The 20041-nt window shown below is 59.5% G+C and overlaps 2 protein-coding genes and 1 long non-coding RNA gene across 20 annotated transcripts in view; 2 read left to right on the top strand and 1 right to left on the bottom strand.

Moving 5' to 3' along the window:
* MAST3 (microtubule associated serine/threonine kinase 3) overlaps positions 1 to 5853 on the top strand; it is a 41351-nt gene extending 35498 nt beyond the window's left edge. For all 17 annotated transcript variants that reach the window (XM_069589058.1, XM_069589062.1, XM_069589063.1 and 14 more), the window contains 6 exons: positions 331 to 537; positions 1025 to 1251; positions 1483 to 1605; positions 2354 to 2490; positions 2604 to 2785; positions 3779 to 5853. In XM_069589058.1, coding sequence (XP_069445159.1) covers positions 331 to 537; positions 1025 to 1251; positions 1483 to 1605; positions 2354 to 2490; positions 2604 to 2785; positions 3779 to 4311 — 1409 coding nt within the window. In that variant the 3' untranslated portion in view covers positions 4312 to 5853. The remainder of the gene's footprint in view (positions 1 to 330; positions 538 to 1024; positions 1252 to 1482; positions 1606 to 2353; positions 2491 to 2603; positions 2786 to 3778) is intronic.
* Positions 5854 to 6916: 1063 nt separating this feature from the next.
* Positions 6917 to 19664, top strand: PIK3R2 (phosphoinositide-3-kinase regulatory subunit 2). Of its 2 annotated transcripts, XM_069589064.1 has the most exons (17): positions 6924 to 7079; positions 8891 to 9635; positions 11329 to 11484; positions 12361 to 12453; positions 12787 to 12828; positions 12934 to 13065; positions 13156 to 13369; positions 13833 to 13918; positions 14068 to 14176; positions 14257 to 14355; positions 14493 to 14673; positions 14778 to 14903; positions 16163 to 16305; positions 16539 to 16715; positions 17688 to 17759; positions 17933 to 18103; positions 18441 to 19664. In XM_069589064.1, exons 2-17 carry the CDS (start codon positions 9314 to 9316, stop codon positions 18646 to 18648), a joined length of 2331 nt encoding a protein of 776 aa, XP_069445165.1. In that variant the 5' UTR covers positions 6924 to 7079; positions 8891 to 9313; the 3' UTR covers positions 18649 to 19664. The 2 variants fall into 2 exon arrangements, with proteins under 2 accessions (XP_069445166.1, XP_069445165.1); XM_069589065.1 differs by lacking the exon at positions 11329 to 11484 and having other exon boundaries at positions 6917 to 7079.
* LOC138440107 (uncharacterized) lies at positions 11594 to 16527 on the bottom strand. Its single transcript, XR_011256917.1, has 4 exons — positions 16151 to 16527; positions 14565 to 15018; positions 13668 to 13763; positions 11594 to 13503 (listed from the first exon to the last, which is right to left on the bottom strand). It is a non-coding gene; the product is annotated as an uncharacterized lncRNA (long non-coding RNA).
* Positions 19665 to 20041: the final 377 nt, after the last annotated feature.

The following is a 20041-nucleotide window of genomic DNA, read 5'->3' as shown; positions in this document are numbered from 1 at the left end:
AGGCCTCAGTCTAGGGCTGATACCCTCAGCTTCAGTGGATCAGGACAGGAGAGAGGAATTGAACTGGGGAGCTCTGAGAGTGGGAGTAGGGATCTAACTGGAATGGGGGGAAAGCTTCGTGAAGGAGGGGACCTGAAGAATGGAGCTTCCCAGGGAGAGCAGTGCAGGAAGGGTGTGCAAGAAAAGCGAACGGCCTGTGTAACAGCCAGGAGACTGGACTGTGTGCATGCCGACCAGGAAGGAAGGGGCTTTGCCTTCTGAGGGCAGAAGGGCCACATGGTAAGCTGGAGGGTGGGGCAGAGTAACCCCGGACCGTGTTGTCCCTCACAGCTGACACCGCCGCCCTCAGCCACGCGCGCCTACGAAGCAACAGCACCGGTGCACGACACTCCACACCACGGGCCCTGGATGCTGGCCGGGGCCGCCGCCTCGGGAGCCAGAGAGACTCTGCCCCGGAGAAATCCAGGACCTCCCCCAGCGGAGGCCGCGTGCCCAAGTCAGCCTCGGTGTCCGCCCTGTCGCTCATCATCACAGCAGGTAACGCCCATGGCCCAGCCTTGTCTTGGCGTGCCTGCCCACATCCATTTTTAACCACAGGGTGGAGGCAGTTTTGGCCAGTGGTAGCTGGCAGGGGTCCTTCCAGGTGATGTGGGGGCTGCTGTTTATGGCTGAGCCCAGGAGAGGGGAAGCAGCATGGGGAGGGCACTGGCATTCTTGGCAGTGGGCGCTGCATGTGCCAAGACTCGAAGGGGAGGGAGAGGTGTCTGGGGGCATTGAAGCAGCAGCAAAGCAGCCAGAGTGATCAGTATGGGAACTTCCCTGGTGGTCCAGTGATTAAGACTCTGTGCTCCCACTAGAGGGGGCATGGTTCGATCCCTGGTCAGGGAGCTAAGATCCTACAGGCCACGTGGTGTGGTCAAAACACAAAAACATTAAACAGCCATCAGTGTGCAGGGGAAGGGGAAGGTGCCTTGTGAGGGGCCCTGCAAGGCAGTGACCCCCTCCCTGAACCTTGTCCCTGCAGATGATGGCAGCGGTGGCCCCCTCATGAGCCCCCTGTCCCCACGCTCACTGTCCTCTAACCCATCGTCCCGCGACTCCTCTCCAAGCCGAGACCCTTCCCCTGTGTGTGGCAACCTGCGGCCCCCCATCGTCATCCACAGCTCGGGCAAGAAGTACGGCTTCAATCTGCGGGCAATCCGCGTCTACATGGGCGACAGTGACGTCTACACTGTGCACCACGTGGTATGGGTAAGTTGGCCCCAGGGTGGGCAGGAACAGCCGGACCTGGTTGGAGTCCGGCCCTGCCCTGGTGCAGGGCTTTCCCTGCAGAGCTGCGTTTGTTAGTCTGGGAAAGCTGGGAAACCAGGCAGAGTGGAAGCATCAGCTTGCTGGGGGCCTGAGGCTGACTCAGCTGGGCTGGGGTCTCTGTCTGTGAGGCCCAGACCACTGACCGCCTGCCCCCTGCTACCCCCACCCCAGAGTGTGGAGGAAGGAAGCCCTGCCCAGGAGGCGGGCCTGCGAGCTGGGGACCTGATCACCCACATCAACGGGGAGTCCGTCCTGGGACTGGTGCACAGGGACGTCGTGGAGCTGTTGCTGAAGGTGCAGCCCTCTCCCCCCTACCCCCCCCCCACCCCAGCCTACCCACAGGGCTCTGAGCCCCGACCCTTGGTCCATCCTCGGAGCACCCTGATCTCCCCGCCCTGCTGCGGTAACCCCCGTGCCCTCCCCTTTGTCTCAGCTGCCTCTTCTGTGTGGTTCTCCCCCTCCAACCACAGCATTCCACTTGGGCCCTGCATTCCTCCTCCCCTCTGCTTCTTTCTTCTCTTTTTCTTCCTTCTTGTTCATTTTTTTGGCCAAGTGGCCTGTGGGACCTTAGTTCCCTGAACAGGGATCAAACCCGTACCCCGTGCAGTGGAATTGCCAGTCCTAATCCCTGGACAGCCGGGAAAGTCCCAGCTTCCTTCTTTAGCCCCCTTATTTCGCCCCTCATAGCCACTCCTCCAGGAAGCCCCCTGGGGGCCCCTCTCCTGACCTTCCCTCTGGCCCATCTTGACCCTGTGGGGGTGGTATCAGGAGGCCATCTTGGCCTCCTGCCTCCTTGAGGGCTGAGGCCTGCGGGAGGAAAGGTGGGCACAAGTGAGGAGGCAGGCCGCTGGTTGGATAGCTCCTGGGACCAGTGGGTGAGTCGATGGCTCATTGGATGGAGGGACAGATGGCACAGTGAGTGGGGAGGTCACTAGTTGTGAACTGGGTGGTTAGGATCCAGGGCTTTTGATGGACGAGTAGGTGGGTAGAGGGCTCACTTGCTAGGAGGCACACTCGCGACCCCTCGCCATCCTTCCTGCAGAGTGGCAACAAGATTGCCCTTCGGACCACAGCACTGGAGAACACGTCCATCAAGGTGGGCCCCGCGCGGAAGAACGTGACCAAGGGCCGCATGGCGCGCAGGAGCAAGCGGAGCCGAAGGCGGGAGACCCAGGACCGGTGAGCAGTGGGCCGGCCCCCGTGGAGGGTTGAGGTAGGATGCACGGAGAGCTTGGGCAGCCCTGGTCACTGGGGGGCGGGACTCGTGGAGAATCTGGATTTCTAACCCCTAGGCGGAAGTCGCTCTTCAAGAAGATCTCAAAACAGTCGTCTGTGCTGCACACAAGCCGCAGCTTCTCCTCCGGCCTCCACCAGTCCCTGTCGTCCAGCGAAAGCCTCCCAGGCTCCCCCACCCACAGCCTGTCCCCCAGCCCCACCACACCCTGCCGCAGCCCGGCTCCCGATGCCCCAGCAGGTGGGTGCACACCCCAGAACCACCCTGGGAGGAAGGGCCACACAGGGCTGCAGTGTTTGGCCCAGGGAGGGGGGACGAACAGAGTTGGAAGGATGGTGACATGATGAATGACAGCCTCAAAGGCAGCCTGGGGTGGGCAGGGCAGGTGTGAGGGCAGGGAAGGGTGTGTCCAGCAGAAGGGAGCATCATAAGCAATGGGGGTCTGGACAAGAGGGATGCGAAAGCTAGAGGGAGGCTAGGGAGAGGGGATTGGGGGATGGATCAAGCCAAAGAGCTGGGCTCAAACTGGGGGGGGTGGGGGGCAATAGGGAGCCACAGAGAGTGAGTGAGCCAGAGAAGATATGGAAGGATAGTTCTAGAGCAGGAAAGGATGGTCCCCCTGAGGTTCCCCAGTCTGTGAGAGACAGCCCTGTTTCCACTGGGTTAGCATCAGTCTAGAGGGGGAGAGAGACAGGCTGGGGCAGTCCACAGAGGAAGGAAGGCATCCTAGAGGAGAGCCACAGAGCTGATCTCCGGAAGCCCTCCCTGCCTTCTGAGGACCCCACTGCTGTCTCTCCCTCTAGCCTACCCTGACCTCAGGGGGCTGGGGGTATCTGTGCCATCGTTGCCCTCCTTAGACCAGACATCCTCTGAGGCTGAGGCGTAGGGGTGGAGAGTGGGTACAGGCAGAGGCAGGGCCCTTATTGGATAAATTCCTGGACCAGTGGGTGGATGGCTCATGGGATGGACAGATGGACAGTGGACAGGTACCTTTGGCCGAATGATTTGCTGAGGCATTTAGATAAGAAGTGGGTGGAAAGGTGCTAGAGCTCTGATGGTTGAATAGGAGTTTACCGGATCTAAGCCAAAGGAAGAACCTGCGCAAAGGGAAAACCAGGCCTGATAGGTGACCACATGCCTGGAAATGATATGGGCTTTGCAGTCAGTCCCAGGACCCCACCTCGAGGCTGGGACATTGAGACTGGTGGCCTGACCCTCCCCTGTCACCCACAGACACAGCGTCTCCACCCAGTGTATCCCCAAGTTCCAGCAGCCCTGCATCTCCAGCTGCCGCCGGCCACACCCGCCCCAGCTCCCTGCATGGCCTGGCCGCCAAGCTCGGGCCACCTCGCCCCAAAGCCGGTCGCCGCAAGTCCACCAGCAGCATCCCACCCTCCCCACTGGCCTGCCCACTTGTGCCCGCGCCCCCACCCCGCTCACCCTCACCCCTGCCAGGGCACCCACCTGTGCCTGCCCGATCCCCAAGGCTGCGCCGAGGCCAGTCAGCTGACAAGCTGGGTACAGGTGAGCGACTGGATGGGGATCTGGGGCGCCGCAGCCGCGGGCCGGAGTCTGAGCTGGTGATCATGCGACGGCTGCATCTATCTGAGCGCCGAGACTCCTTCAAGAAGCAAGAGGCCGTGCAGGAGGTGAGCTTTGATGAGCCACTGGAAGAAGCCACTGGGCCACCCACCTTGGTGCCGCAAATTGCCGTGGAGGGCGCTGAGGCTGTGTCAGGAGCCCTTGGACCCTCTGGGAAAGACTAATCTACTTGGCCTCCCCCTGGCCTGGCAGTCAATGCATTTTCTGTGGAATGTGTTTTCCATAAACTGACACCTGGATGGAGACTGAGCCACCAGCCTCTGACATCTGAAAGAAGAGAGGCCATCACAGTTCTTGCCGGACGGTGTAGACAGTGCCTCCTTCATGTTCTGGAGCTGGTCGATCAGGGGCCCGTAGGGGCAGGAATGGGAGACTAGGGTGGCATTGTAAATAGCAGCAGATCCCTGCAACTAATTTATTACTTTTTATAAGCGACAGTCAGACTGAGTCACCACCTTAAGGCGGCTGCCCAGGTCTTGCCCCAGGCACCTGGGACCCATCTGTAAACCCTGCCCCCCCCGGGCTGAGAAGGAAGCACTTTGGACAAGTCAACGCGTGTTCATGTTTTATGGTTTTTCTGTTCTTTTAAAGTTTTTTTGTGTGTGTGTTACTTGATCCCATCCCTGACTCAAGACCCATACATTTGAAGGGATGCAGCCTAGCTTATCAGTCCAGGCCCAGTTTGGATGACTTGGAGAGTCTGTAGACAATTCCCCTCCACCACAAAACAAAGTAATTCTGATGATGGACTGGATTCTGCAGGCCACTTGCCACTATCATGGCTTCCATCTCTAGGCCAGCCTTGCTAGAGTCTGCCTCCAGTTCTATAGGCTTAGGGGTTGTGGGAACTGGGGCTTTGATGTATGAGTAGAAGTTCACCAAATATAGACAGAGGAGTCATCCACTTCACAGGCAGACACTGATGCCCCAGGAGGCAGAGGCCTCAAAGGGTACTGCCAGGGTAGGGGAAGAATGTCCACCCTGGACAAGAATTTTTTGTATTTGATGCCTACCGGGGTGAGAACTTGACCATGATGTGTCTGAAACACCCCCTGGGAGGTGCCTTTGATATGTCACAGCCTTGCTGGGATGAAATCCGAATAAGAAAATCCAACTGGGGGGGCAGTGAGGCCCAGGTTGCAATCTTGGCTTCACTGGCTCTGGGAAAATGGCTTCCCCACTCTGTGCCTCAGTTTCCTTGTGTTTACAAAACTAATACTAATGACTATTTATTAAGCACCTACTGTATGCCAAGCGCTTTTACTTGTGGCTTCTTCCTCAGTCAGCTTTGAGAAGGCTGGAGGTAGTGTCGTCCTCCCCATAACTAAGGCCTGGCAAGGGGCAAAGACATGCCCCACGCTTTCCTGGTAAGAGTCATGCAGCCAGCCCGTCCTGGGCATTGTCAAGGGAGCTGTGGAGAATCTGTTGTCAGATACAGCAGACTCCGACTCCAACCCTCTCCCCTGAAATGCTGTGTGACCCACTGGGCATCTCAGAGCCTCCGTTTTCCACTGGGAGATGGCTAACGTAATGGCTGTGTCCCACAGGATAAGGGCACTTTCCAGGCTCTGCAGCCCACTCTGCGTTCCTTCCGGAGCCACCCACACAGCACTGCCTGGTGTTGGAGCTAGATCAAGGCTGTGCATGACTTTTGCTCCCGCCTTCCATCCTGGAGCTGACAGTGAATAAAAGCTCACATTTACAAAGAGGAGGTCCGATGTCTGGATTTCTGAGGGGCTGAGAAAAGGGTAAGGGAAGAGTGGGGTGGGGTCGGATGAAAATAGACCCTTGGCTCAAAGTCGCCGGAAGTGGGTTTTGAAGGCTGCTGGGAGCACCATTGAGATCCTTCTTGATGCCTTCTCTGATCCAGGTCTCCAGCTACCCTCTCCCGGTTGAGTACCTATCATGGGCTCTGTCCCTAAAAGCTTCCTACAGACACCGTCTGGGCCTTGAAACTGTGATAATGAACAAATAAACCATCTTTGTGACCTTTTTATACTGGTCTTCGCTTGGGCTGTGCCCTAAAATTCCCTTCACCACGTCGGAACCCAGCCTGAGTGCGTTCAGATTACTTTTGAAGTGTTAGGAAGGGTCGGAAACTGTAGCCACGCCCCTTATTTCCGAGTGTCTTCGGCTCTTTCCGGAAACAGTCATACGCCTGCGGGCCGGCATTGGGGTAGTTCTCTCCGCCCGCGAGTTAATTCAGTTGTTTCTAGACGCTCTGAGCTACCATGGAAACCCCGGCTTTGAAGCCTGATCCCTTCTCGGCCCTCAGCTTGTTTCCTGAAGCGTTCAGCTTTCTGTGGCGAGCCCGTTCCACCTAAATGCCACCTTCAGTTCCTTGAGCTCAGAGCCACCTCACTTGCTCTCGGGAGCCGTCCCTGCCTCGGCAGCTTCCGGAAGTGGGTAGTCGCCTCTGGATCTAAGTCCTCAGGGCCTCGTTTGGGGCCAAGCACACTTGGTTCTTTCCAGTAAGTTTCCGAAGTTTCGGGGCCCAGCCTGTTTTGCGAGTCCGGCTGGAGAGCGCTCGGCCGTTTCCGGAATCTCAGGCATCTCAGTACAGCCGAGTCTAGCCGGGTCCAGCCTTCGAGTGACTCATCTGATCCGATTGTGTTCGACTATTTCCGGAAATGATCGGCTGTCTCTGGCCACGTTCCCCCCACGTTCCCCTCCAGTCCCGCGGGAGTACGTTCGGCTCTTTCCGGAAGCAGTCGGGCGTCCTCTGGCCCCACCTCGGCCCCAGATCACCCGCCCGGCCCGAATGCACTCGGCCATTTCCGCCGGGGGGCGGGCCCGACCGTTCGGAACCGCGGCGGCAGCGGCGGAGGCGGGGATCCCGCGGCTGCGGCGACGGCGGCCGCGGTGAAGCCACGGGTCTGGCTCGGTTCGGCGTGACGGTGGCCGCGGCGGCTGCGGTGGCGGCTACGACCAGGTAAGTGTGAGCTGTCCGCGTGGCAGGCGGGGTTGAGGGTGCGCTCAGATGCGGGGCGCCCAGGCAGAGTATGGGGCCGCGGTGGAAGCCGGAACGCGAGCAGGGCTGCATCGGGCCCCGCGGGAACTGGGGGCCGCAGGGAGCGGGAGGCCTCGGGCTCGACCTGGCCCTGGTGCAGCCTGCCCTGGAAGATGAGGGTGGAACGGTGAACTGTAGGCAGAGAGAAGGGGTTGGAGCCGCGGCCCTGAATTGAGGGAGGCCCTGCCGGGAGTGGGGCGTCGAGCAGTAAAGAGGGGGCGCCCAGGCATTGTGTAGGGCATAGTGGGGTGGTGGGGTGCAAGACGGTAGAGGGTCGACTGCGCTCTGGCCCCCGAGCTGGGCTTCGGGGTCCACGCAGGCCCGAGTGCGCATTTGCACACGCGTGAGCTCGCAGGCCCTGCATCCTCCGCCAAGCCCCCCGCCTGGCCCCTCCACCCCGCCTCTCGGATTCGGGGAGCGCTGGTTCCCAGGCGCGCACACCGGGGCGTGTGCAGACGTGTGCACGGCAGGGCGCGGAGGCGGGCAGGCAAGCGGATTCAGGCGGTTTTCTGGACGTCTCTGTCGCTGGGCCTCAGTTTCCCCATCTGTAGAATGGGGGACCAGGGGCCAGGGAGTGGATATGTTGGGACGTCCCGGAATGTGGAGCTTGTGCCCAGTACTTGGACACCTCTAGCGTTTCCCTGTGGTCGACGGATAAAGCCTGACCCTCTACCTGGCCCCCAAGGCCCTGCCTGGCCTGTGGCTTTCTTAAGGCCACTCTGAACTCTTGACAAGTATTTCTTGCCGTCAAGCCTTTGCCTGTACTAGTCTTTCTGACCAGCGCTCCTCCTGTCCTCTGTGAGGAACCGCCTTTCAGAAAAGCACCGCCCCCCGCCCCACCCCACCCCCAATCTCTCAGGAAGACCCAACCTGCAGGGCTGTGATTGAGAATGTGTCTGTGCTGGGCCGTATCTCCCAGGATTGGTGACTCCTTGGGGGTGATCATTGCCCCTGCATGCAGCAGCCACCCGCTTGGCAACTGCAGTGCCGTCCTTCCTGCTACCCTTTCCCAGCTCCGTGTCTATTCTGGGGCTAAGGCCCTCTTGGATTCCCACCAACCCTCTTCTGTTTTAAGTACCTACTGTGGGCCTGAAGCTGAGACATGTCAGGAACCACCCGCCGCCCCCACAGCGCCCCGTTCTCTCCTCCCCCTGCAGAGATCAGAGATCCATTTGCTTGGACTCACCTTTGCTTGTGCTATGACATCTGCTTGGACTTCATTCCCTATCCCTTTTGGCCCCTGCCGCCTCTTACTGCGCTCAGCCATCCCAGCCCCTCCTCAGGGCTCCACAGCACACTGAACATCATCTCCCATTACACCCTGCACATTACGCCCTGAGCATTCAGGGTTTAACTGGCCATTGGGGATGGATGCATCCTGGGCCTTGTGAAAATGAGCTTTTCAGTCCTGGCTTCCTGGCCCACTGAATGGTCCAACAGAGACCTGCTTACTCTGAGCCTTAGTTTCCCCATCTCTAACAGGGGCGAAGAAAAACTTGTTTACTGAACTTGCAGTGTGCCCAGGGCAGATTCTTGGGAGCTCTGTGCCCAACAACCCCAAGGGAGGGCTATTCACCCATCTTACAGCTGGGGAAACGGAGGCCCAGAGAGGTGCAGGGACTGACCCAAGGGTACCCAGTTAGGGGACTCTAACCTGGGATTTGGGTTTGGCTCTGAATTGAGGGTGGCAGGAGTTCAAACCGACTCATGCTGCCCCGCCCCTCTCCCCCTAGGTCGGTGTCCCGAGCCGAGCATGGTGACAGCCTGTGCCCTCGGCCCCCTCGCCTGGCGCAGCTGGAAGAGCCGCCAGCCTCGGGAGCCGATGGCCCCCCACGTGAGGGAGTGAGCAACCTGGCCCCGCCCTACGGATTGAGGGGGGACGCAGCAGCTGAGTGACCTGAGATCAGGCTGCCGACCCCCTCCCACCAGTTGACGAATGGTGGAACAAGCAACGAGTGACCCTTGTTAGGGTCGTGAAATAATGGTGGGAAGCAAAGCGTGAGCATCCCAGGTGGTCGCCTGTAACTTCTTGGTGGAAATCGAAGCCTGAGTCCCCAAGCCCATCCATCGGACCCTCCCGGCCCCCCACCCCGCGCTGATGGGGCCACTGGGGCCCCAAGCAGCCACCTGACCATCCAGACCCCACCCTGCCAGCCATGGCTGGCCCTGAGGGCTTCCAATACCGTGCATTGTACCCATTCCGCCGGGAGCGGCCGGAGGACCTGGAGCTACTTCCGGGTGATGTGCTGGTGGTGAGCAGGGCCGCCCTGCAGGCGCTGGGCGTGGCCGAGGGCAACGAGCGCTGCCCGCAGAGCGTCGGCTGGATGCCTGGCCTCAATGAGCGTACCCGGCAACGCGGTGACTTCCCTGGCACCTATGTGGAGTTCCTGGGGCCCGTGGCCCTGGCCCGGCCTGGCCCTCGCCCACGTGGCCCCCGCCCACTGCCCGCCAGGCCCCGAGACGGGCCCCCTGAGCCAGGTGAGCAGCAGATTGGGCCCCTGGCAGGGATGAGGGAAACCGAGAGTGACCCCAGACCCTCAGTTTCCTCTTTCCCATGAGGCGATGGTGCTTCTCCCTGGAGAGGAGGAATGAGGATATCTGATTGGTTGGCAGATGTCAATTACACTGCTATGGAGGGCTGGGTGCAGTTTGTGGCTGGGCACCCAGAGGCGGACACACTAGCCTCGCCCTGCTCTCACGGGGCTTCTGGTTCAAGAAGTGAGAAAAAGGTGATCAAGTGATATCAGCTGCCGAGAGAAAGACGCCTCTCAGAGAGTAGGGGGAGAAGGCAGCAGACATAGCAAAGACAAAGGCCCTAAGGGAATGTCGCAGCAGGTTCCGGGAGCCAGCCCTGACAAGTGAAGCAGAGTGAAGAAGGGGCCAGGTCCTCCCCTTGGATTTCATGGGGTTGGTTTTGAAGACAATAGGGAGTGTCCAGTAAGATTCAGAGGCTCAATTTAACTTCATCTTGTGGCTTGCAGACGGAATCCCTTGAGAAACCCGCCCCCCTTTGTTGTAACCCTGGTTTTCTGATTTCCAGAATGATGGGAGCCAAAAAGCCCAAAGGTGGGCTACTCAGTCGAGGCCACGCAGCACAGTGGCGTGTGAGGATGCTCCATCCCTTTCAAAGAGACCCTCGGCCACTCCTCCCTCCAAAGAGCATGCTGGGAGTGGAGAACCAGGGCACTGAACATACATTGTGACTGCATGCCAGGCTGTATGCTGCGCAGGGAAACCGAGGCGCAAGTTGTAGGAAGGAGGCCGATGAGTGCTGAGCACCCAGCATGGTCTGCCTCATCGCTCATGGTGGCCCAGCGTGGCCCCGTGTACACCATGGGGAGACCAGGGTGCCAGGAAGTCGAACCACTCGCTCAGGGAGTCACCCAGTGAAGACCAAAGCCTTGAGAGGCACCATGGCCCCTCCCAATGGCCCGCCTGGTTTTGTGCCCAGGGGACTCTGATGCCCAAAGAGGGTCAGCTCAGAGTCCCCACAGCATGGAGTGGCATGGCGGGGTGCCGAGGCGGCATGCTACAGGCTGGGGCTTTGCAGCAGCATCTGGTGTCTCCAGAGCCTGTGCCTGCGTCCCGCCTCAGCCTGGAGGAGCAGGAGGCGGCCCCATCCGGGCTCCCCGCCAGAGTCTGCCTCTCCCCCTGGTAACAGCCGCCTCCCTCCTCTGCCTGGCCTGGGTCCAGCCACCACACACATCCCCACTCCCAGGCAGCCACCCAGCTCCGCCCTCCCAGTCTCCCGGGGCCACGTGACATGGGCTAGGGCCAGCCCTCTCCAGGCCTCGGTCTCCTCATCTGGAAATGGGGGGGAGGTATTGGTCCTTTTGTTCAAGCCCTGACCCTCCAAGGACCACTAGGCAACACGCTGTAGCTGCCTGCCTTCCCTCCATGCAGCTCTGCACAGAGAGCTGCGTGCCTAGCCCTGATGTCACCTGGGGCCCCACCGGCCTGTGCATCTAGGGGAGCTTGCTCTTTTCCTGAAACTCAGTTTCTCATCCTTAAAATGGGGGGTGACGCCTATTCTAATGGGATCTCCCTCCCTGAGTTGCAGACAGGCAAATTTCAGAGTGGAGTTTCGGAACTGTGGCCCCCTTACCAGCCGGATGTCACCCACCTCCCCTTGTTTGCTCTTTTTTTTTTTTTTTTTGCATTTTTGACACAGCTGGGCCTTTCTGCAGCTCAAGCACCACCTGGCCCATCACTCAGGGAGGCCCCACAGGCCCTGGCTTGCCCCTGCTGTGTGCCAGGGCGTCCCCGCCAAGGGCCAAAGCTGCATCAAATGGTGGCTGTGCCGACAGAGAGCGCCTGAACACAAAAGGTTGGGTGGGGCGAAATGTGGGGCCAGCAGGGGGCTGGGACAGGGAAGGGGGGTCAGCATTTTTTAAAAGGGGGGACATTAAAAAAAAATGACTTAGAAAATGGAGAAATTTTCTTGGGATGAGATGTCCTGACCGCGATGAGATATTTTCCTTTTATTCTTTTCAACTGCTTTGTTGTTCCCGCTAAGAAAGGAGACATGATGCCATTGACCAGTTTCTCAGTTGCAGGATCCGAGGCACAGAGAGGGTAGGTCCTGTGCCCGAGATTGCCCAGCAAGCAACAGCAGAGTCCTAAACCTGCTGATGAGCGTCCTGTGGCTGCTGTAATGAACGGCCACAGCCAGTGGCCGTTCAAACAACAGGAGCATGTTCTCTCATGGTTCTAGAGACCAGAAGTCTAGACCAAGGTGTGGGCAGGGCTGTGCTCTCTCCAGAGACCTTAAGGGAGGAGCTTTCCTTGCTTCTTCCAGCTTTTAGGGGTTCCAGGCATACCTCAGTTTATTGCTACATCACCCCAATCTCTGCCTCTCTCTTCAGATGGCCTTCTCTTATAAAGACACCAGTCCTTGGGTTTATTAGGACCCCTAATCCATGATGGTCTCATTGTGAAATCCTTAATTATACCTGAGAGATTAGGGAGTGGACATCTCATTTGGTTGACACTGCTCAACCCACTCCACCTCGCATCTAGTTGTGTGAACTGACCTTTTAAACCCACAAGGTTGTGTCCCACCAGCTCAGCCGTCCCAGCTGGGCCTTCCGTCTCCCCCAGGGTGGTGGGCTGGATGCCAGGCCCTTGGGCTGAGATGCAGCAGGCAAAGACTGGGGTGGGGTCCTTCTAGGGACCCTGCCAACACTGTGTCCCCTCCTGCCAGGCCTGACACTCCCTGACCTACCCGAGCAGTTCTCACCCCCTGATGTGGCTCCCCCTATCCTGGTGAAGCTGGTGGAGGCCATTGAACGGACAGGTGAGCCTTGGCCTGGCTGCAGCCCCTAGATTCTGCTTGCTTGCCTCTGGGGATGGGCAGCTCATCCTCTTCCCTAGGCTCAAGTTGCATGGAGAGGCTGAGTCTGGATGCCCCGGGTCTCCATGTTGAGTTGGGGAAGGAATAACTCCCTAGGGAAGTGGACCCCTTCATAGCATGTGCCCTGCCCTCTGCTACCATCTCCCTCCCCTCCCTCTGCTCTCACCTCTGGGAGGTTGAGTAGCCACCCCAGACCCCACATGGGGTAGAGGCAGCATTTGAGAGCTGGCCTTGGCACCTAGGGTGACCCTGACCTACCCCATCCCTTCCCCCCAGGGCTGGACAGCTACAGGCCTGAGCCACCCACCATGCGCACAGGTGAGGGCGAGCTTCAGTGGGCGAGTGGGAAAGGAACCTGCCCTGGACAGATGTGTCCCGTCCCTGTGCCCGCCTTGGACCGAGGTATCCCCCTTGCACCCGCAGACTGGTCCCTGGGTGATGTGGAGCAGTGGGATGCGGCAGCCCTGTCAGAGGGTGTGAAAAGCTTCCTGCTGGCGCTGCCGGCGCCCCTCGTGACACCCGAGGCCGCGGCCGAGGCACACCGAGCCCTGCGGGGTAAATCTGGCGGGAAGCCCGGGCTGGGGAAGGCATCGGGGCAGGCGGGCTCAGGCTCTGTCTCACCCAACCCTGGTCATCTGTCCGCAGAGGCTGCGGGGCCCGTGGGGCCGGCGCTGGAGCCCCCGACGCTGCCACTGCACCATGCGCTCACGCTGCGCTTCCTGCTCCAGCACCTGGGCCGGGTGGCCGGGCGCGCCCCAGCCCCGGGCCCCGCGGTCCGTGCCCTGGGCGCCACCTTCGGGCCGCTGCTGCTGCGCGCGCCGCCGCCGCCCTCTCCGCCGCCAGGGGGCGCGCCCGACGGGTGAGAGGCCGACGCTGGGGGGCGGGGCTCTAGAGGAAGGTGTGGCTGGAGACGTAGCCAGAGAGGGGTCTAGGAGGGAGGAGTGTGGATCCGGGCCCCACGGGGAAGAGGCCAGAGCTGTCGTGATGGGCGGGCTAGGAAAGATAACTGTGGGTGAGACGAGCTCCAAGAAGACTCCATCAGGGCTGGGGACAAGGCGAAGGGGCTTGGACCAGAGCAGGCAAGTGGATTGTGTCTGTACTCCTTTCTGCTTCCCCACCCCGGGCGCTGGACTCCTGTTTGGTGTGTGAGCACTTACCCGTCGCTTGCTGCATGTACAGAAGCAGTAGTGGGTCTCCCACGCCTGCCCGCAGCATCTACTCTTCTTCCACTCGCGTGCTTTCACACATACCCCCTGCCAGGTGTGCAAGTAGACACAAGGCCATGTGCACACCGGCACTCACCACGCTCCCCTTCCCCCTAGGACCGAGCCCACCCCCGACTTTCCTGCGCTGCTGGTGGAGAAGCTGCTTCAGGAACACCTGGAGGAGCAGGAGGTTGCCCCCCCAGGTGACCCCCACCCCCTTGGATTAGCTCTTATTGTTGGGGATGAGAATGCTGACTCGGGGCCCTGCCAGTATCAGCAGGCTCAGTTGCCAGGGGAGCTCACCCTGGTATACAGTTGGTGCTCAATGCGTATTTGTTTTCCTGTCCCCCAGCACTGCCACCAAAACCCCCCAAGACAAAGCCAGCCCCCACAGGCCTGGCCAATGGGGGCAGCCCACCCTCCCTGCAGGACGCCGAGTGGTACTGGGGTGACATCTCCAGGTAGGACTGCTGGGCGGGGCCGCAGAAGCCAAGGGGCAGGGTCTCCCGGCGGGCAGCCCCCATCCCGGCTGTCTCCACAGGGAGGAGGTAAACGAGAAACTGCGGGACACGCCCGATGGCACCTTCCTGGTCCGAGATGCCTCCAGCAAGATCCAGGGAGAGTACACGCTGACCCTCAGGTGGGGGCGCATCCCTTCAAGGAGTCCAGGGGTGAGGGGTGGGAGGGGGCCACTCAGGTCAGAGGACTGGGGGCTGCACGGGCCGTGGCACACGGATGGACCGCTGCTGGGCACTGACACCCCCTCACCCACCCCAGGAAGGGCGGAAACAACAAGCTGATCAAGGTCTTCCACCGAGACGGGCACTACGGCTTCTCGGAGCCGCTCACCTTCTGCTCTGTTGTGGACCTCATCACCCACTACCGCCACGAGTCACTGGCCCAGTACAACGCCAAGCTGGACACGCGGCTCCTCTATCCGGTGTCCAAGTACCAACAGGTTGGGGGCTGCGGTGGGCGCTGGGGGTGGGGGTTGGCAGTGCCCGGCTGGCACTGGGCCTCAGTTTCCCAGGTAGCTTGCCTGATGGCACCGGGTATTCCCAGGACCAGATCGTCAAGGAGGACAGCGTGGAGGCGGTGGGTGCCCAGCTCAAGGTCTACCACCAGCAGTACCAGGACAAGAGCCGCGAGTACGACCAACTCTATGAGGAGTACACGCGCACCTCCCAGGTACCGCTGGCAAGCACACCCCAAGGAGGCCTGGGCACGGAGGGCAGTGCCAAGGTGGCAGTGCCAGACGTCCACTTCCAGGTCACAGAGCAGGCTCTTAGCGCCAGGGACTGCCCTGAAAACAGAAATCAGTGCAGTGGTGGTTTAGTTGCTAAGTTGCGACTGACTCTTGCGACCCTGTGGACTGCAGCCCGCCAGGCTCCTCTGTCCATGGGAGTCTCCAGGCAAGAATACTGGAGTGGGGTGCCATTTCCTTCTCCAGAGGATCTTCCCGACCTAGGGATTGAATCCGTGACTCCTGCATTGCAGGCAGATTCTTTACCAACTGAGCTATGAGGGAAGCCCAGAAATCAATATATATGATTCTAAAAACAAACAAAAACACAGATGAGGAGGTACCAAGCAGCCTCACGAGCGGCTGAGCCATGGGAGGTGTCTTGGTTGAGCCCCTGGGTCTCAGTCTCCCTGTCTGGAAACTGGGGCCATGAGCTTCGGTTCCTTTTCTTCTCCATCCCCTTCAACCTGGATGTTATCGAAATGATGGTAACCACCTCACCGAGAGTTGCCTAAGATGAAGGGCCAGGAGGTCATGGGAAAGAGCAGTATCTTTTAAAAACAGGCAAGTGGGGAAAGGTTTTGTCACTCCAGGACTGTGTTAATAAACTTCTTTTGTAAGTTGAGATGCAACTTATTCAGACTGAACATCCCATCTCCCTCAGGGAGTTTCTGTTTCCCCTGTAATCTCTGAGCAGTCTCCTTCTTGTCTCCTTTCTAGAGACCGGTTACCTGAGGTTCTGAGTGGACAGGACTACTGTCTGGGATCAGTTAGGAGCATCATGACCTTGGAAATGGCTTAGGCCTCCTGAGCCTCAGTTTCCCCATTAACAATTCTGACTTTGTATAGGCTGTTGGGAGGTTTGATGAGAGGATGCATGAAAGGGGCTTGGTGCAGCAGCATCTACCCTGAGAAGGAGCTCCATGAATTGTAGCAACTAGATTTGTCATTAATTCTCAGCAGCGCTCATGCACCCACGTGTTCTGTAAGATGCCCAAAGGAGAATCTAAAAGAAGAGTGGGTTGGGGTATGTGGGCTTTGAAGGCTGAATAGGAGTTCCTTCGGTGCAGCTGGAGGAACAGTGCGCCTGGTGGAGGGACCAGCTTGAGCAATGTCTCCATATCAGAGTGGGGATCTGCCTTTACCTCTCATGAGGGCCTTGCCGGGAGTCCCAGGAGGTGCTCAGACTTACCCCCTCTTCCAGGAACTGCAGATGAAGCGCACAGCCATCGAAGCCTTCAATGAGACCATCAAGATCTTTGAAGAGCAGGGCCAGACGCAGGAGAAGTGCAGCAAGGAGTATCTGGAGCGCTTCCGACGTGAGGGCAACGAGAAAGAAATGCAGAGGTGAGTGCAGTTCCTCTCCTCTGCCCTGCCGCACCCTGCTCCAACACAGCTCAAGTGGGGAAAGAGAGGAAACAGGGTGGGCAGCCTGGGTTCCAGGGGGGAGAGAGGGTCAGTTTAAGTGGACTTTGAAGGATGAATAGGAGTTTACCAGAAAGAGAACTCAGGGAAGCAGCCTGTCCAGAGGCTTAGAGACTGGGAGCCAGTCTGCGGCCTCTGAGCCACTCCTCCCACAGGATCCTGCTCAACTCGGAGCGGCTCAAGTCTCGCATTGCTGAGATCCATGAGAGCCGCACAAAGCTGGAGCAGGAGCTGCGGGCACAGGCCTCTGACAACCGAGAGATCGACAAGCGCATGAACAGCCTCAAGCCAGACCTCATGCAGTTGCGCAAGATCCGAGACCAGTACCTTGTGTGAGTGCCTGGCTCTGCGCTCGCCTGGGGGGGCCCCCCCCCCGTTAATGCAGGGGCACCTGGAGGGGTGACCTCTGCATGCGTCTCGCTCACCTCCACCAGGTAGTCCCATCTACCTCCCTACCCCCTCCTCTGTCCACCAGCCCCCTTCCCCTTTGATCAGGCCCCTCCTGGCCCTCTCAGAAGGGCTCTTGGACTTCCCTGGTGATCCAGCGGATAAGACTCTCTGCTTCCATGGCAGGGGGCATGGGTTTGATCCCTGGCCGAGGAACTAAGCATGGTGCCTCCAAAAAAAGGGGTCCCTGCACAGCAGCTCCATTCAGCCTCAGCTGTGAAATGGGAGCACTACACGGCTGAGTCACTGGGAGCCCCCGACAGGATCCGCTCCATGAATGCCTACTCCGTGACCCGGCATGCAGTGCCCAGCCTGAGCCCAAGATCCCGTTTCTGAGGCTTCCCCCTCCCACCTGGGCCTTTGACACTTGTGTGCACCTGGTGTGCACTGAGCACCGTGCATGCATTAGCTCGCTTGGTCCTCTGAAATATTGTGAAGTTTCCCTTTCGCAGGTGGGGGAAACTAAGGTTCAGAACAGACAGCTGCCATGTGCAAAGGCACACTATGTGCAGCCCCCTGGACTGAACCTCTGATGCTGATAGCACCTTGTGATGGCACAGTCTGGGGTCTCAAAAAAGTGTTAACAGAAACAATAAATGGGGGGGTGCCAGGGGGGCGGGCAGCGGAGCGGGGTTCCCTGGCATGCCTAGGGCATCCACCTGGGTTGAAGCTGTCCTTGTCCTGGCCGAGGCTGACCCCTTGTGGCAACCGGGGGTACTGCACCCAGAACCTACTCTGGTCAGCCCTTGCCTCCAGCCTGGCTGGTCAGGACCACGGAGGGCTTGCCTTTCCTATGCTGCAGCCTCTGTTCCCCTCCCAGCCAAGCAGCAGGAGCCCACCTTTCCTCTTCCCTCCAGGTGGCTCACTCAGAAAGGTGCCCGGCAGAAGAAAATCAACGAATGGTTGGGGATCAAGAACGAGACTGAGGAGTGAGTGACCACTTCAGGCGGAGGGTGGAGGGGTGTTCTTAGAGGAGGGGCCGTTTTTGTGGGTTTTGCAGGGTGAATAGGAGTTCACCAGGGAAGGAGCGTTGTCCAGGTGACAGAGGGACCTTGGAGGCTGGTGAGTAAGTGACCAGGGCTCCTCCCTGCCGCCCCCACAGCCAGTACTCACTGATGGAGGATGAGGATGACCTCCCCCACCACGAGGAACGCACATGGTATGTAGGCAAGATCAACCGCACCCAAGCTGAGGAAATGCTGAGTGGCAAGCGGGACGGTACCTTCCTCATCCGTGAGAGCAGCCAGCGGGGTTGCTACGCCTGTTCCGTGGTGTGAGTGCCCGGCCTGGGAACTGAGAATGGCTGAGTGTTGGGAGGGGGATCCACCCATTCCTTCTTAGGGCTCTCACTGAGCACCAGCTGTATGTTCGGCCTTGGGAGACAGCCTTGGGAGACAGTCGGGAAGAACCCCTGGGTTCTTGGGAACAGGGCAGGAAGCTGGGGCAAGATCAAAGCAGGAGATGACAGGGTCGGGGCCAGGTCGGCAGCCAGCACCCAGGAGGTGGGGAAGTAGGAGTCCCGGACGGGGTCACCTGAGAGGAGCCGTGGGGCGGAGTTGGGAAAGCCTGCGAGGGTGGGCGCCCTTCTGACCCAGTCGGGCCCCCCGCAGGGTGGACGGCGATACCAAGCACTGCGTCATCTACCGCACGGCCACGGGCTTCGGCTTCGCGGAGCCCTACAACCTGTACGGGTCCCTGAAGGAGCTCGTCCTCCACTACCAGCACGCCTCCCTGGTGCAGCACAATGACGCGCTGACCGTCACGCTCGCTCACCCCGTGCGCGCGCCCGGGCCTGGGCCCCCGCCCGCTGCACGCTGAGCAGGCGCGCGGGCCCAGAGCGGAGCCGCGCCGGCCGGAGGCCGCGGTGGCCGCGCATCTGGACTGTGTCTTTCTAATGTCTCTTCCTTGGGTTTCCTCCGCCTGTCTCTTCTTTGTGAATCTCTCCAGGTGTGTCTGTTTTTCTCTTTCTCTCTCTGCAGTTCTGTCTCAGTCTCTCCTCTCTGTCTGCCTCTCTCTCCATCTTTATCTGGGTCTCTTTCTGTCCCCCGATGTCACTCTGTCTCTTTCTAGCTCCATCTGTCCGTCCCCTCTCTCTCTCTCCCCTTCCCCGTCTCTGTGTATCCGTGTTGGGGGTCCCGCCTCCCCAACTCCACAGCCCCTGCCCCCATAATCACTGCCCTCCAACGGCTCTGGCCACCCACAACCTTGTGCCCTGTCCCCCATGGGCCTCCAGGGGTCCCCAGAGCCCCACCTGGCTGCACCTGCCGTGTTTACAGAGGCCCCTGGGTTGCGTGGCCCCCGCCTGGGTGCCCCGATTTTTAAGCCATAGACCTGGGGTCAGGGCAGGAAGGAACTTCGCTTGGCCACTTCCAAGAACCTCAGCCGTGACGTCTGGGGCCAGGCGGGACCTGCCCCATAGACCCCAACTTCCCCTTCAAACCCTGAAGTGAAACCCAGCCCCGGGTTGTCCCCACCATGGGGCTGCTGCCAAGAAGTACCCCTGAAAAAGAAAATAATTAAAAATAAACTCACAGGCTGACCCCAGGCCTCCCAGGAACTGAGGCCACCAGCACCTCTGGGCAGCCGGCACATAACGCTGCCCGCAGCACCGTAGTCATCACAGACTTAATTCTTCTCCGTCATGTTGGGCTCTGATTTTATTTTTCCTTAAGTGTACCTAAAGCCCTCTTTTCTCTCCTCTTTTGGGACGAGAGCCCTGATTTTCTATGCCACCCACGGACCCCAGCCCCCTTTTCCCGCCTGTCTGGCTAGGCTGGCAGGCGGGTTTTGTATGGTACGTTGATACTGATATGGATATAAAACATTGAAATCGATGGATGCTTCTGTTTTCAGTGACACACTTTAGCTCTGGGCTGCCAAATGAAGGCTGCCAACCCCTGCCTCCTCCCCGACCTCCCTCCCCATTGCAGTTTAGATTGCTCACGTGCAGAGAAATTGAGACCTGCCTGAGGTCACACGGCAGAGAGGCTCAGACCCCAACCTCTGCTGCAGGGACCCCAGACCATAGCTCCCAGGTTTGAGTTTGGGTTCCGACACTCAGCCACCATCCCTACCTCCAGAAAACCGCCACCCCTCTAATGTGCAGCTTCCTCATGGCCAGGCAGAAAAGACTGTCACACTCCCTCCCATGCCACCCAGAGGGGCCTCCTGTGTCCTGGATCCCTGTAGTGTCAGCCCCTCTCTCCACACC

This window comes from Ovis canadensis, chromosome 5, assembly GCF_042477335.2.
Source record: "Ovis canadensis isolate MfBH-ARS-UI-01 breed Bighorn chromosome 5, ARS-UI_OviCan_v2, whole genome shotgun sequence".
In the NCBI taxonomy this organism is placed as follows: Eukaryota; Metazoa; Chordata; class Mammalia; order Artiodactyla; family Bovidae; genus Ovis; species Ovis canadensis.
Note: the sequence above shows the minus strand (reverse complement) of the source record. Positions and strands in the feature narration are given on the sequence as shown.